General features: G+C 37.7%; 1 protein-coding gene across 6 annotated transcripts in view; it reads right to left on the bottom strand.

The window, feature by feature from the left end:
* Window positions 1-9,477: 9,477 nt before the first annotated feature.
* Window positions 9,478-17,290, bottom strand: part of PUM2 (pumilio RNA-binding family member 2) — a 145,181-nt gene continuing 137,368 nt past the window's right edge. For 2 of the 6 annotated variants that reach the window (XM_006835256.1, XM_006835258.1), the window contains 5 exons: window positions 14,424-14,561; window positions 13,643-13,768; window positions 13,290-13,411; window positions 12,577-12,769; window positions 9,478-11,345 (listed from right to left, as the gene is read on the bottom strand). In XM_006835256.1, coding sequence (XP_006835319.1) covers window positions 11,214-11,345; window positions 12,577-12,769; window positions 13,290-13,411; window positions 13,643-13,768; window positions 14,424-14,561 — 711 coding nt within the window. In that variant the 3' untranslated portion in view covers window positions 9,478-11,213. The remainder of the gene's footprint in view (window positions 11,346-12,576; window positions 12,770-13,289; window positions 13,412-13,642; window positions 13,769-14,423; window positions 14,562-17,290) is intronic. The other 4 variants (XM_006835255.1, XM_006835257.1, XM_006835254.1 and 1 more) reach the window with 3 other exon arrangements.

The following is a 17,290-nucleotide window of genomic DNA, read 5'->3' as shown; positions in this document are numbered from 1 at the left end:
AGAGAGATTTTGGAGATTGGGTTGCTGGAATTAGCAAATAAAAATATAGGATGCCTACTTAATTTTAATTTCAGATAAATAACAGGTAATTTTTTAGTGTATGTCCCTTGCAACATTTGGGACATATTATACTTAGATAGGTCCCTGGGTGGCCTAAGTGGCTGGCATTCGAACACAGAGTTGTTATAGAAGATCTGCTTTGGTAGAGTACAGCCAAAAGAATTGTATGATGTAGTCATTGACTCCATTGCAATAGGTTTGCTGTTTGGGGGTTTTAGGGTTTTTTAGTTTATATTTATATTAAAGGATTAATCGCTCTTCTTATGGCTTTATGGGTGATCTGTTCAGGAAGGGAAGATAAGGAAAAAGGAAGAATTTGAAGTCAGAAGGTGGGTTTAGTTTGGAACATGTTTGCAGGAAGGAGATTTGGGATAGCAACTGGACCTGTTCCCATGTTGGATTTCAAGGTTTGGCTCAAGGAGAGGACTGGTCTTGAAGATAATGGCTACAGGCAGTCAGACAGCAGGAACTGAAGTTGCAGGTAGTAGGTGGAGACTCTTTACTCTGTTCAAACATACTGTCCTGTTTGGGAAGATTTCGAGTCCAAGTAATTAAAGGGAAAACACTTCTTGAGCTTGAGTTCCCTGGGGTGGCTGCAGCTTGACTTTGAAAAGCAGTGCGACCTCTGCAGACATGGTAAGCCCTCATTTTCAGTGTGGTCCTGGATCAAATGGAATACAACTTGGAGGAGGACTGGTGCTGATGGCTCCTTGACCACCAAGGGCTGGGCAGGCCAGCCAGTGGTGATTCTGAAATGTCTGTCTCTGTGCCACATGCGCGGGAAATTCCGTTTCCTGTCAGACAATCTTCCCAACACCTCTGCTAGATTAGGGTTAGATGAGCAAACTGAAGCAGGGATGATTGAGGTGGGTCTGTCAGCTTCCTAAACATGCTACTCACAGCCATGCCACCTGCACTGGACAAGGTAAGGAGGGCTCAAGGTGACCTGGAGCTATGCTCAGCTGTCTCCTTCTGTGGGCATTCCTGATACTTGTCAGTAGTGGGAGGAGGCTTGGAATAAAGTCATCCTTCCAAACTTTGGGTGGTAACTTTTCTCAGATGCTCAGCAAGCCCCTACTACAGAGTCCAGACCAAAACGGACTTTGAAAGAGTGAGGGCACAGGACGGCTCGCTAGAGTCCCTACTCCTCCAGGAAAATCCACTTACCCTGACTTCTCAAGGTTTCTTCCTTAAGAGGCCCAGGTAAGAGATGAGGGTTGGCACTTTGTTGGACTAACACATTAACTCTACAATTTGTTTAAACTGTTTTGCATACCCTCTTTACTGCACTTGTTTTCACTCCTTGCTTAAGAAATCTGTGCCTCTCTCTATAGTTAGCCGTATCATGGTTTTGTTTTCATTCATTCCGTTTCTTCCCCTACTGGAATGCATGCTCCATGAAGGTTGTATCCCCAGCACCTGAAAGAATATTTGGCATCAAATAGGTGATGACTTACATAGAAAATATGCTGGCTGTCACAGCTGCCTTGTTCCCAACCTCCCAAATCCAGGGTCCATTCGAGTTGTATGTTTATGGCTCCTTTTTCTATCCAGCCCAAGGCACTAAAGCCAGTGCTCCTGTTCAGAATTTAGTTTAAAACTTTTGATTTCTATACAATGTTATTGAGACACAAATATTTTCAGGCTTATTCATTTCTCAAGACAGTTCTATTTAATCATGAAATGGCTCAAAGTGGACTTTTTTCCACTGTTTACTACTTCACACAAACTATCAGATCATAAGCTGTGTGCTGTGTCCACAGTAAAGGCATGGTCCTAAACTTGATGAAAGCCTTCTAAAGTGTATGGGTACCCCGGCTGACCCCATGACTTGCCCTTGGAAATCACAGGTGGTCATGTGCATTAAGAATTATAGGCAATGTTCAGTATCTTGAGATGCTGAAGGTGGAACAGTGATTGAAGTCTAGAGTTGGGTGAGACCCTCTTGGTTTTTGATTTCTAAATACCTGCTGCTTTGGGGAGTCTTCCATTGTCTTAACTTCGTTGTTCTGGTAGATACTGAAGAGTGGTTTAAAAGGCTTGTAGGCAAATGTTTAACTCAGAGCTTTCCTTGCTACGTAAGCCAAATTAGTAGGCCTTTATGAGGAGTGTTCCTTCAGGTGAACCTCCTACTTGATGCATCAGTGGAAATACAAGTGAAGCTTTCCCTCACATGATCATAATGATGGCTCAACTCTCAAGCAAAGTAGCCATGTGTAAACATTTAGGGGCCTTTAATTAAGGGTTTAGCAAGATGTGTTGGTGTGTCATGGAGTCATTTCCGACTCATAGCAACCCTGCATAGAGTTTCCGAGGCTGTAGATCTTTACGGGAGCAGAAAACCACATCTTTCTCCCATGGAACAGCTGTAGTAGTTTTTCAAACTGCTGATCTTGAGGCTAGCAGTCTGACTCATGACCACTATGCTACCAGAGCTCCTTAAAAGATGTGTTGGCAGACCTTTTATTTCACAAAAACAGAATCAGTCTCTTTACAGTGTGTCTTCCCCTAGACTGATCAGTGAAAAAGATGCAAGGGATGCCTATGGGGTGAGAGTGAGGTAGGCCCACATTGTTATTAGTTGAGACTCATAGCAACTCTATGCACAACAGAATGAAACACTGCCCGGTCCTGTGCCATCCTCACAATTGTTGTTACACATGAGCCCATTACTGCTGCCACTGTGCCAATCCATCTCATTGAAGGCGTTTCTCTTTTTCACTGACCCTCCACTTAACCAAGCATAATGTCCCTCTTTAGGGAGTTGTTGTTGTTGTGTGTCATGGAGTCAGTTCCTACTCATCGCGACCCTGACCTTGTACAGGGTTTCCGAGGCTGTAAATCTTTACGGGAGCAGAAAGCCTCATCTTTCTCCCGCTGAACCGCTGGTAGTTTCGAAGTGCTAACCTTGCGGCTTTGCAGCCCGATTAGTAACCACTACGCTCCCAGAGCACCTTTAGGGAGTGGTCCCTCCTAATAACACATCTGAAGCATCAGCGATACATGAAGTTTTGCCACCCTTGCTTCCAAAGAGCACTCTGGCTGTACTTCCTCCTAACACAGGCACATTAATTCTTAAATCACTCTAATCACAAAACCTCATCTGCTTCTGAGTCTCTACCATCTAAGATGTGCAGAAAAAACAGACATACACACTTCTTCACATTTGCCTTTGATTTTCTTGCCCTTGTCACTATCTTTACAACTTGTACAAACAAGGCTCAGCTAGGTACAACTGATAACACCTAGAAAAAAGGAGCTTAAGAATAAAAATGTTAGTCATATTCCTTAATCATACCATTTATAGTTTTCTTTTTGACTTGATTTTTGTATGCAACTTGATTCATGAATTTTGTTCATTTGTTAAAATATAAATGAGGTCCAAATCAAATTATTTGGAAGTGTATGATTAACCGTATTAGCTAACGCTTATTTACTGAGTACTCACTTGCCATTATACTTCATACACACACACACACATATTCATTTAATTATCACATTTTTAGAGAGTATGGGTAGCAGAGTTACAGTGCTTGAATACTAAATGTAAGTTTGGAGGTTTGCTGTACATAGATGAAAAGGCAGTCTTTTGACTAGAACAAGGGGATACTGCGTTTTATATCTAAAAAGGTGTGTATCAGGGTTTTATCCTTATGCAGTGTGTATGTTGAGCAAATAATCCAAGAAGTTGTAAGAATGCAGCATCATCAAGATTGCAGAAAGGCTCATTAACAATTTGCAATATGCAGATGACACAACCTTGCTTGCTGAAATCAAAGACTTAAGGTACTGATGAGAATCAAGGACTTGTCTTCATTATGGATTACAACTTAAATGTTAAGAAAACAAGAATCTTCACACTGGACCAATAAGAAACATCATTAGGTGAAGAAAAGATTGAAATTGTCAAGGATTTAATTTTACTTGGGACTCCACAGTTAATTCCCAGGGAAGTACAGTCAAAAAAAAATTAAACAATTTGAATTGGGTAAATCTGCTGAAAACATGTCACTTTGAGAACTGACCCAAGCCACAGTATTTTCAATTCCTCATATGCCAGAAGAACAAATAAACTCCTTAGAATTGAAGATGGTGACACTTGATATAACTTATTTTGGACATATAATCAGGAAGGGCCAGTCCCTATAAAAGGATATCATGCTTGTAGAATGTGAGACCCTATCCAAGAAGCAGCGACACCAGAGATGGAGGCAGAGATGAGGACATGGAGAGAGGGAGCAGCTGAGGACTCTTAAGACACATGGAAAGAGAAAGACAGTGCTGGTGGCCAGGAGGCAGGCTTGCAGAATGTGCCCTTTGGTTGTTTAAATGATTATATATTCCTGAGGGTTTTTGTGTATAGTCCCCCCCCACCAAAAGAAAAGTTAGGGAATAAAAGCAAATACTGCTGAATGATAAAGCACGTAAGGGATTGTAATCATTGCAATGCAATGATGAGTGCAAAACCTATGTTCTCCCACGTAAAAACTATCACTCAATTCATGATAAAAACTCAAAACAAAATAACAAAAAACGCAACCCAAACCAAACCAAATTGAGCAGCTTGGGTTTACAAATTTTTTTCTTTGTAAGTGCTTTTCCATCAGTAAAAATGAAAGCTGGGCTTTTGTTTTTTGTTCATTTTTAGATTAAACAAAGTAAATACTTTAATTAAGTTTAGTCTGTGAAAAAAAAAAAAAGACACCATGCTTAATAGACGGTCAGCGAAAGAGCAACACTCAAGGTGGACCGACATTGTAGCTACAACAACAGGCTCAAACAGCAATTGTGAGGATGCTGCAGGACTAGGCAGTGTTTTGTTTAGTTGTGCATAAGGTTGCTATGAATAAGAACCTACTTGAAACTACATAACAAAAAAAAATTTTTTTTGGTTAAAAAAAAAAAAAAAAAGTTCAGAGGTTCGAATCTACCCAGAGGCACCTTGGAAGAAAGACTTCCGAAAAATCAGTCACTGAAAATTCTATTGAATGGAGTTCCATGATAAACATGGGGGGGAACACCATGAGTCAATCAATCTGACTAGACAGCAACTAATTTTATCATTATCCCTTACTTACGAATAAGGAAACTGAGTCTTAAAGATATCAAACCATTTGTCTATGGGCAACGAAGTTAGAGTGTTTGGAACCTAGGCACTAACTTCAGAGCCTAAACTGTGAACTAACATACTCTGAAACCCAAGAAAGTCTGAACCCATCTGAACCTAACCAGTCTTTCCCCTTAAACTGAATACATTATTTCATCTGGTTTAAGCTCCTGGTTGTTGTTGCTAAGTGCCGTCGAGTCAGGTCCAACTCATAGCGACCTGTATATATTCTGTTTCCAAGGAGCAGCTGGTAAGTTTGAACTGCCAACCTTGCAATTCAAATAGACCCTGCAGTTTAGTTTTATCGTACATTGCAACAGGTAAATTAAACAAAATTGTGAATGAAATGGAGCAAAATGTCTACAGGTTAATGAAGGTAACTAATCATTTATAAGTCTAAGATTGAGCTTCCAGTAGAGTCCTGGAGTCATCCTGTAGGACAAGCACTGGACTGCTAACTTCAAGTCTGGCAGTTCAAATCCACCAGCCGCTCCTACACAGGGGTTCCTCGTGGAGTCGGAACCAACTCAATGGCACTTAATAACAGTGTAGCACTGCAGAATGAGTACTGGACTGGTAATCACAAAACTGGCAATTCAAACCCACTAGCCCTCTCAGAAACCCTCGAGTCATTAGGGGTTGTATGACACACAACAGGATTCATCCTGCAGTTCTGTCAGGTTCTTACAATCAAGCATTTAAGAGGTCTAAAGGGGTGACTAGATGACACTGTCTGCATACCTCAGCCTAGCCCAGGTCCTAGATGTCCTTCCTTTCTAGTGCACACCACAGCTGACTAGATATGAGCATGAAAGCCCTAGCACTCCATTCCTTCTCCCCTAGGTGTTCAGGGAGTTTTCTGAATGTCTGGAGCACTCATGTTACACCAGATCCTTTTAAGGAGGTAAAGAGCACATTGAATGTAGCTCTTTTAAGATTCCATCCCCTGCCCGCTACTGTTACTTTTTAGCCTAAGAAAGTGCTGTCAGGAGGTCAAATAGAATATTGTGTAGCAGTGGTTAAGCACTCCCCTGCTATCCAGAAGGTTGGTGATCCAAACCTACCAGTGACTCTAATGGAAAAAGAAGTGGCAGTCTGCTTCCTTCAAGATTATAGCCTTGTAAACCCTATGGAACAGTTATATTGTCATGTGCTGTCAAGCTGGTTCTGATTCATACTGACTCTGTATAGTGTTTCCAAGGAGCAGCTGGTCCAGTGCTCCTCCGACAGTGCCATATGGTTGCAAGGGGTTGAAACTGACTTGGTGACAACAGGTTTGGTGGCATAGTAATTAAAACAGTCACCCGCCAACCCAATGGTTAGCAAACCCACAGAAAGATGAAGCAGTTTGCGTCCCTAGTATTGGAAACCCTATGAGGTAGTTCCACTCTGTCTTATAGGAAAACTGAGTCAGAATCAACTCGATACTAATGTTTGTTTTTTTTGATAGCAGTGTGCTGTGGAGTCGGTTCCGACTCATAGCCATGCTATAGAGTTTCTGAGGCTGAAAATCTTTACAGGAGCAGAAAGCATCATCTTTCTCCTGCAGAACCACTGGTCGTTTCGCACTGAACTTCAAGTTAGCAGCCTGATTCTTAACCACTACACTACCAGAGCTCCTTAGATCACTTTATATTGATAATGTAGGGTGGGAGGATATATATTCCATCAAATTATCTGGTACATAGGAGAAAGGATTAGGAAATGGTTATTAACCTTTGTTAAGAATTAAGTTCTATATGCCTTTTTATATAGTGTCAATTCTTCAAACTTAGGAGCTTAGTAGTATGATCCCATCATTCAGATGCGGAACTCTGACATCAAGTTGGTTCTGACTCATAGCAGCCCTGTATACAGTTTCTGAGGAGTGGCTGGTGAGCTTGAACCATCTATCTTAGGGGTGAGTTAATGAAATGTTTGACCAAATATAGACGACTCATTTTTTAAGTTGGTAATTTTTTACGGGCTGTAAATGATGCTATAAAATTTGGCAGAAACAGGGTCGCTATGGGTCGGAATCGACTTGAAGGCACTTAACAACTCCTGGGGTTTGGAGTCTTGATATAAGATAACCATGGACCCTAAGGTTGACGTGAACTGCAATGTTGGTGGTTGAAACTCAACAGCTGCTCCTCAGAAACCCTATACAGGGTCCCTGAGTTGGACCCAACTTTGACCACCACCCCTGGTTAAAACAAATGAACTCAACTCAACTCAAGCTCACCAAGTTTGTAAATATTAGATCACCTTCTAGTCGAATTCAGACTCATGTCATGTTGTTTGTAAATGTTTACCCTCAAGTTGATTTTAACTCATAACAACCCTATATATGGGCTATAATTGCTACAAAATGTTTCCTAGCCTATAATCTTTATGCGAGCAGACTGCCCTATCTTTTCTCCCATAGAGCCGCTCTGTCAGCCTCTTAGTTACTGTTAGTAGTGTGCCAGCACAGCTATTTGTAAATAGAGGTAAAATTTAAGTTCTCACATGTGCCCAAACTGTACTTCGAAAGACAATTAAATGCCATTGAGTCGGTTCCAATCCATAACAACTATATATAGGGTTTCCAAGGAGCAGCTGGTGAGCTTGAATTGACCTTGCAATCCAGCCCATTAACCCACAGTGCCACAACAGTAGTATACTGTCCTAAAGTATATGTGGAAAGGAAATGTGCATCTAAGGGTATGTTGTACTCAAGTACCTTCACGTAGGTCCCGACTCATAGTGACCCTGTATAGGGTTTCCAAGGAGTGGCTGCTGAGTTTGATCCACCAACCTTGAAACTGACCTTCTGGTTGAGTGCTCATTCTATAGTGTCACACACCGGACTCCACCCTAAAGGTATAGATATGATTTAATTTAATCCTCAAAACCACTTTTCAGAAGTATCATTTCTCAATTAGAAACAGGCTTAAAGTATTTTTGTTGTTGAGTGCCACCAAGTCGATCCCGACAGTGACCCTGAATAGGGTTTCCAAGAGCAGCTGGTAAACTTGAACCACTGACCTTGAGGTTCAAACTGACCTTGCAATCCAACACATTAACCCGCAGCGCCACACCAGGACTCCACAAAAATCAATCAACCGAAAGGATTAATACTCCCCAAAGAATCAGCAGCCCCAAACCAGCATCCATGTGATAAAATCTTATTGCTTTTCTTACATTAGAATAAACTTGAATGGCCAATTTAAATTATAACTGAGGTACAGAGGGGTATTTTATCTAGAGAAAAACACAAGACCAGGTTTATTTCATACAATGTTATTCACACATTTTCATTTTCTAATTTATACATAATATACAAAGAAGTGAAGATAACATTATTTCATTTTCAATGGAACCAATAAGAGCTAGAACTTAGACAAACTGGTCCAGAAGCAATCAATATCAAAAAGAGACACTCAAGAGCAAAGCCTAAGTGGTTCTACCTAAATGAAAACTCCTTTATCCTAAAATATCATCTTCAGATTTTACCAAAACTCTATGCCAACATATTAAAATATTGGGAAGATGAGGCTGTCAACATTGGGACACCTGGGGACATGAGGACCTCAAGAAGAAGATTCAAGTTTCCCACTGTAATGTTCTCTAGGACTTATGTTCTAATTTTTAGAGATAAATGTCTGTGTGGAGAGAGTGTAAGCATAAAAGAAAACCAGGAATTCAGCTGTGCAAACAAAGGAAAGTTACTACCCATCTTCAACAAGGACAGCTTTGATCCTGAAACCCTGGGCTGACACTGGGAACAAAAGTTCAACATGGGGCCAAGACACTCAAAGGCTGGTGAAGCAAAGTAGGAAAGGGTGAAAGAGAGCAGCTTTATACAAAAACAATGCTAAAAAACAAACCCCAAACAACAAAAACACTGTCGCTATGAAGACAACATTCTCATAAACCAGTGACAAGACAAACAATCTGTGACAAGCGGTTGGATTTAATGGCCTCACCAAGGAATGTTTGGTTAGAAAACTAGAATAACTCAATTTTGAACATGAGAAAGTATGCCTGGTACCCCAAAATTCATGCCATTTTTAAAGGTTCATGAAACGAACAGCTAAATGTTTATAAAACAGTGATATTCATTGTGTTCAGAGAACTGCTTTTCTTCCAGATTGCTAATAAAAAAATTCCTTACATTTTCAATTGACTGAAACAGCATGTTCACTTTGTTTTCAGCACTAAGCATAAGTGGGTCAACATAAATGTTTTATACAAAATACTGATTTCAACAAAATACAAAGCACTTTCTTTATCTTTCAGAAACTGAATATACAAAGCAAGTTTTTTCCAAAATATTTTCATAGGCAAAGGATTAAAAACGAGTTTAATTATACACATATGGTCACAATTTTGCCTTAAAAAGATTGTTGGGAAATGTACATAAGGCCGCTTGTAAATGTACATCTGTTACTGTGTCTTATGTCCAGAGAAAAAAATGGTATCATACAGATTTGCTCTTACGTGGGAGTAAGCTATTCAAAAATACAATACTCTTCTGTACAAAGAAAAATTTCACATCACATTTAATAAGATGGAAAAAGCATTGGCCTCCATGGTAACCACGTATCTCAGTCCAATACTTTCTATTATGCATAATACCCTGACTTCAATTGAAAGCGACCCAAATCCTACCACGACCATATTGACAGTCAACAACTATGTTATAAAACAAAATGTGTATCACAGTAATAAAAAGAAAACTGGTTCATACCTTTGAAACCATATAAAGATAAAAAATTTTTTTTAAAAATCACTCTTGATTTGGAGAAATAAATTTACATTATTCAACACTATATGCCAAGTCAAAGAGGGCAGGGACATAAATGTACACTAAAATGCAAATGTTTCCCAAAGAGATAAAACAAATTCCATTTACAGCATGAAGGTTTACAAATGTACACCTGTACAACCAAGGTAAGCATCACTACTAAATTAGCAAGGCTTTTTATAATAAACATGAAACAAGATTTGTCTTCAAAGTGTAAACTTACATCTATTACTACACACACAATGCATATATTTATAGGAAGCAAAAAAAGCTATCTGAATATGTAATCATGCTTAAATGCTGAGCTATCAAATTTGCTTTTCAGTGGCCCCATTTCACCTCTCATCAATTCCTACTTTCTGAATCTACTATGGGAAAGCAAAATAAAGCTCAACATTTCCTGTCTTTGTAATTCTATAAGCAAAACAAAATACAAATTTCCACTCTTTCTCCTTGCAAACCAAAGTGAAAAGTTAATAGGGGACTTAACTTTTCATTTAGTGTACTTAACTGGATGGAAGGAAGTGTCACCATGATTTTGTTTTTACTACCTCTTACAATTACATATGTAAGTATATACAATACTTTTGTACATTGCCAGAGACATTTTAGGGCAGTATTTGTATTAAAACCACATCCACTGTAAATAATATATGTTTTCTTCTCAAGTCATTTAATTCTTATCTACTTGCTGAGTTTTTATTAGCATGATAGTTTGTGAATTACCAAAATACAACTTAACTTTTCCATTTAAAATATTAATAATATTTATGCAGTTGATTGCTAATCTGTTATAAAAGGCTTCACATAAAGGAAAAACAAAAGCAAAAAAAAGAGGGGTGGGAACTATAATTCTATATACATCTCTATAAACCTGTTGTGCTATGGGGTCGAAGACCTATCAGACTGCAAGCCAGTTTATTAAAAGAATACTGTACTTTTCCCTTAAAAACTATTTTTGTGACTTTACAAGGTAAAAATTTACAAAATATGTGACAGCTTTTTTTTTTTGGATACAGTTACATCATATACAGGCATTCTGTGCTTTACCAGCAATCCAATCTGATAGGTCTCCACTTAGGGCTGGATACATTTTATAATTCACCACCCACCCCCCAAATATACACAAGAACCTTAAAAAATTTACAAATGGATGAATAAAGTCAATAAATAGTTTTGCTTTAAAAAAAAATTTGAAGATTCATAGTTGAGTTGTGTTTTGATAATTCACAAAGAAACTCTTTTCACATGGTTAAATTATCTTCCCCTTTTCCTTTACAGCATTCCATTTGGTGGTCCTCCAATAGGCCCAAGATCTGGGCTATTTTTCAAATAATATTTTTCCAACTTGGCCAGTATATGTTTCCCGTATGTATATTTTCGCAAAGTAGTAATGTGAGGTCGAATCTGGGAGGGGGGGAAAAAAAAATCTATTTAAGTGCCTTCAAATCTAGGTGATTTAATTGAGTAACTACAATTTTAAATTCCAAATCCAAAGAAAGCTGCTGTTTGCAAAAGTAGTTCTATTCTACTTATACCTGCTTTCAAAACAGTTCAATAAATAAACCTTAATTCTACACTATTTCATAAACTCATAGGACAGAGGTTCCAAATCAAGCAACAAATGAGCTACTGAACTCTTACAAACTGTTGAAAGGCAAAATATTGTACCTCAAGGCAGCTGGACAAGAATTCAAACTTGAAACAAAAGACATGAACAAGCAGTAAGTTGCACTGATGACTAATAAACTTAACATGCTCAATATCACCCTAATAATTTTTATTATTATTGTTAAGTGCCATGGAGTTGGTTCTGACCCACAGCAACCCTGTATAGGTTTCCAAAGAGTGGCTGGTAAACTTGAACCACTGACCATGTGGTTCAAATCGACTCTGCATTCTAACTCATTAACCTACAGTGTCACACCAGGACCCTAATAATTTTGAAAGGCAAATTAAAAGAACCAAGTAATTTTCTTTTCATTATAGATTGGTAAAATATTGATATAAAATACTGATACCCTTCCACCTAATAATGTCAAGTCTAGGCATTTATCCCAGAAAAACATTTGATTATACAAATTACTAATATAAATTTCACACTTAATATTGTTTACAATAGCTAAAAAATTAAAAGCAAATCCAATGTCAAAAATATAACTTTGGTTAAATTTACTAACATGGCTGTTAAAAATAAAGTTGAATGAGTCCTTCAATGTTTTTTCTTCCACTGTGCTTTTTCATAACAAAATTTCTTATGATGATAAGTATTTTTAAAGACTCATTCAATTCTAGGACGGCAAAAGAAGGTACAAAATAAAAGAGTTTAAAAGGAAAATTACTAAGAGTTACTGCTATCTGAAAAATCAATCACATTCAACATAAATTCTTTCTTTAGAAAAATATACTTTAGCAAAACTCTAATTACATTTAAGCCAACATTCAACCCATCTATTAAAGCACATCACATATACCTGAATAAGATGGGGAAAGAAAGAGCTATAGCTAGAGAAAGAGACGAGGAATGAAAATAATTTTATTGCATATGTCACCTAAATTCTTATTTAGTCAGAGGAGAAAACATATCAACATCTCACAAACTATAGTTATCTATTTAAGTGCCATATGCTGTTATTACCTTGTGCATGATTATCTTTCTCTGAGCAGGCTCAGCCATATCAATCATCTTCTGAACCACATAATTGGCATACTGGTCCTTCATCATGGTGTATAAGGCACTGTGAGGACCATCATTCTGGCAGCATATCTCGTCAATCAGTAAAGCTCTCTCAGCACGAGAGGCATGAGTAACACACTTTTCTACTACATTGCTAAAAATTAAAGTACATATATTCAGATTCAATTTAATGTATTTTTTCCTTTATAGCAAATTCTCCTTAGCTTTTGAATGTATGAGCTCAATCTACTAAAAGTCATTAAAAAAAAAAAAAAAAAAGCCACCCAAGACAGGACACTATAGTCTTTATAATAACTTTTAAAACAGAAGTTAACATCATAGGAGAACTCATTTTGACATCTATAAGTATGACAGGCCTCTCAGAATGGAAAACCAATTTAAAAAGTCTTTGGGATAAACATTTCTTAAACCCAGTTTCCAAAAGTGGGCAAAAAACAATTTTTCATGTAGATTTTTAAAAAAAAGAATAAAAGCAATATTCTTTACATGCTTTTGAGACTCTTTTAACTAAAAAAAGATAATAATCCAATGGCATATTCTACATGCATTTCTGTGTGTACATATTTGTGGCTATACACTGTCACAATAAGGCTATTTAATAAAAGCTAAGTAGCTGAAAGAGCTGACCCTGGAATTAAAAAATATTGCTCTACCTGGCAAATTTGTGTTGACTCAGGGCTAAGACCTTGCCTCTGATTTCAGAAACAATTTTGCTCTTGTCTTCAGGTCGACCATGTTCCAGTACATGCTGAATAACATAATTGCCATACTGATCCTAAGGAAAGATGTTTAAAAATTATTTTCCTTAAGAGAAAAGCAGAATGATTATTCTTTACAAAGAGGTTAATCATCTTGTGTAAAAATCCAGTAACGTAGCCAAGAAAAACAACAGCCTTCTGTCTCATTGAGCTACTATATTTTATTTCATTAGCATGTTAACAAATCACATTCCCTTGATAAAACAAAAGTAGAGCATCAAAATAAAATATTAGAGAATTTCTTATACCTGAACCAATTGCTCTGTATGTTGATGGAGCTCTTCTAAAATAGGTAAAGTCTGTTCTGCGGTGCAATGCTCTAGGATGCGTTGAATTACTCTGCAGCCGTAAGGATGAGTTGAAAGCACAAACACCTTAAAACAATTAGAAAAATTAAAACTTCCATTCTCTGACAATTCTGGAACGTACTGAGACAGGCAGGGTTGTGACAGTGTGCTGAATTAACTGAACCTAGAAGAGTGAGTGATGGATGCACATGTAATACAGACCATCACTTGTTAGCAAAGACAGAGTAGGGGTTGGAGGACTCAATTTAGATCTACAGATGCTATGATCAAAAGACTGAGGGCAAGTAAAAATGAATTCAGGGAATGTAGTGTAGCACAGTAAGTAAGAACTACTAATTACTATGCAGTCATTATAAATTTCTGCTTAAAAACAAAACAAAACAAAAAACACCGTGTTTTATTATATATACTCTTGTGGTTTCTTCCATTCCCTCCATCTCCTAGAAAATTTGGAAAAACATATTGTTGAGTTTATAATTCTAACTGTGGTTACCTTTAATTCTTAGAGCAAATTGCCTGAACTCATATATTAATAAGCTTTTCTACTTCAAAACACGAAGATCTCCATTGAGTCACCCTATGATATGAAACAGGCAGAAATTTAAGCATGTTTACTTTTTAATCTATTTTTGTACGAGAGTGTGGAGAATTAATTATCTTGGGACATCAAACTCTAAAATAATGTTCTGCCAACTAATTAGACTTAAAAAATCGATCTTACTTGTCCTTTAAAAGCATCAATGATGAATTGCAGTGACTGTGGCTGAACACATTCAATACACTTTTGTACAACATGGTTTCCATTCTGATCTTTCACACATTTCAGTACATGACCATCTAGTTCCTTTACCATTTCACTCTGAAAAGAAAAGATACCATTTAAAAAATTCCTTCCTACAAGGATTAACAATTAAAAAGCTGTGATGGAAACAAAAGCTTTTCCCCAAATAATATTTAATGTCAGTGAATTTTTTAATTTATGAAAGTTTGAAGTATTTTACAGAATTATAATATACATTTGAAATATATCCTAGTGATGCTGAATTTGTCTTAACTATTATCTTTTCTGGAACACTTCCTACTAGTTTCATTCAGCTGATAACTAATAAAATTAATGAAAACTTCTGAACTTTCACCTACTTAGCATTTTTAAAGTTTCTACAAGTATACAAAAACTACTTTTAATGACTGTATGAACCTAACAAGTTTAGAAGAGGAAAAGAAACTAGATACTTACAGGCTATTCAATTTTTACATATTATCTAAATTATGGGTAGAAATTACTTTTATTTTTTAAAAAATGTATTGTGAATTGAGTATTTACAGACAAGATGATCAGTTTTACATTTATCAAACTATACACTTTGTTTCATTTCAGTGATTATAATCCTCTCCACATAACAACAGCTACCCTGCTTCCTCCCTGTGGTTCCTATTTGCATTCCACCCACCTCTAAATTATGGACAAAAATTATTATGGAACATATTTATTTCTTTTTAATACTCTTATAATAAAAGACAACTTGAGTAATCAAGGTAAGCAGCATGGTAAACTGAGAGAACAATGAAGTTGTAACATACTTCAGTTTGCTCATATCAACTATCAACACTCAATGGAAGCAGCAGTCAAGAATTCAAATGACACATTGCAATTGGCAAATCTGCTGCCCAAGACCACTTTAAAGAATTCAGAGATAAAAGTTTGAGGACTAAGGTGCACCTGACCCAAGCCATGGTATTTTTTAATGTCCTTATATGCATGTAAAAGTTGGATAATAGATAAAGAAGACCACAAAAATGAAGCATTTCAGTTACAGTATTAGAGAATATTAAAAGTATCATGGAGTGCCAGAAGAACAAAAAAATCTGTGTTGGAAAAAATACAACCAGAATGTTCCTTAAAAGCAAAGATGGTGAGACTTTGTTACTCATACTTGGGATGTATTTATCAGAAGGGACCAGTTCCTGGAGAACATTGTTGTTGTTGTTGTCAGGTGCCATTGAGTCAGAACCGACTCACAGCCACCCCATGCACACCAGAACGAAACAATGTCCGATCCTGGGCCAACCTCACTACCGCTGCCACACTCAAGTCCATCAATGATGCCACCTGGCCAATCCATCTCGTTAGGGGTCTTCCTCTTTTACTCTGACCCTCCACCTTACCCAGCATGACATCCTTCTCCAGCGACTGTTCCCTCCGGACAATATGTCCAAAGTATGAGAGACGAAGCTTAGCCATCTTGGCCTCCAAGGAGCACTCTGGCTGCACTTTTTCCAAAACAGATCTATTGGTTCTTTTGGCAGTCCATGGCACTTTCAGTATTCTCCTCCAACACCACAACTCAAAGGCATCAATTTTTCTACGATCTTCCTTATTCACTGTCCAGCTTTTGCATCCATATGAGGCTATTGAAAACACCATGGCCTGGGTCAGGCGCACCTGAGTCCTCAAGCTGACATCTCTGCTCTTCAATAAGCTTGGTTAAGGGGAGTGTATGGGAAAAAGAGGAAAATTCCCTAATGAGATGGACTGGCACAGTGGCAGCTGCAATGGGCTCAAGAGTAACAACAATTGTGAGGATGGAGCAGTATCAGGCAGTAATTCATACTGGTGTGCAAAGGGCTGCTATGAATTGGAACTGACTCAATGGTGCTAACAACATAATAAAGAACTTGCTTCATATAGCTTTCCCAGATGAACATGACTCCTTACTCACTCTTAAACTTATTTATAGTAGTTTACGAACTGAATTTTCCTTCATTTATTAACTCTCATGTTCTAGTGGCACTGTGGATAAGGCACTTCATTGCTAATCACAAGGTCAGCAGTTCAAACCCATTAGTTGCTGCACAGAGGGAGAAAGATAAGACTGTCTGCTCCCATGACCTATAGTCCAGGAAACACTAAACTGGGACACTGCAAGTCAGAATCGATTCAATAGCAATGGTTTTCATGTCTGAGCTAACAACCTTAGCATTTTCCTTATGTATAAGTCTGTTTACAACAAGCAATAGTATACTATAGAGAAAATAAGCAATTTAAAAGCTTCCACATTAAGAATAACTTTAAGTATCTTGCTCACCAAAGAATTCTCAATCTCATTCTGACATCATTACGAATGAAACCTGTTTAGTCATGCTACAACACATTTAGTAATAAACTAAAAATTAAACACAGAAAATGTACTTAAGCACCTGAATAATGAATTTTGCTAATATTGAAGACATTTAAAATGTCTTTAAAATATTAATACCAGTTTAACAATAGAGGCAGACTGACTGTTACTATAAGAAACAAGCAAACCCCCTTCCAAGATTAAGACTCAATGGGAATACACGCTCTGATTGGAAACCACGCTCGTCACCCATAAGGGGAAGTGAGGGAAAAACAGCAATGAAGCGGCGAGATAAGCCTTACAATGTTTAATAGACTCTTGTGAACCCGGGTGGAGACCTGGTTGGCCAGCAGTGTGGCAAGACCTGGGGACTCTTTGGACCAGAGTCAGTGGCATAGCCACAGAAAACCAGAGTGGAGAGTGAAGCATCCACCTAATAAGAAGAGAGGGCATATGCACAAGAACACCC

The sequence above is a fragment of the Chrysochloris asiatica genome, unplaced genomic scaffold, assembly GCF_000296735.1.
Source record: "Chrysochloris asiatica unplaced genomic scaffold, ChrAsi1.0 scaffold00016, whole genome shotgun sequence".
NCBI classification, from domain to species: Eukaryota; Metazoa; Chordata; class Mammalia; order Afrosoricida; family Chrysochloridae; genus Chrysochloris; species Chrysochloris asiatica.
Note: the sequence above shows the minus strand (reverse complement) of the source record. Positions and strands in the feature narration are given on the sequence as shown.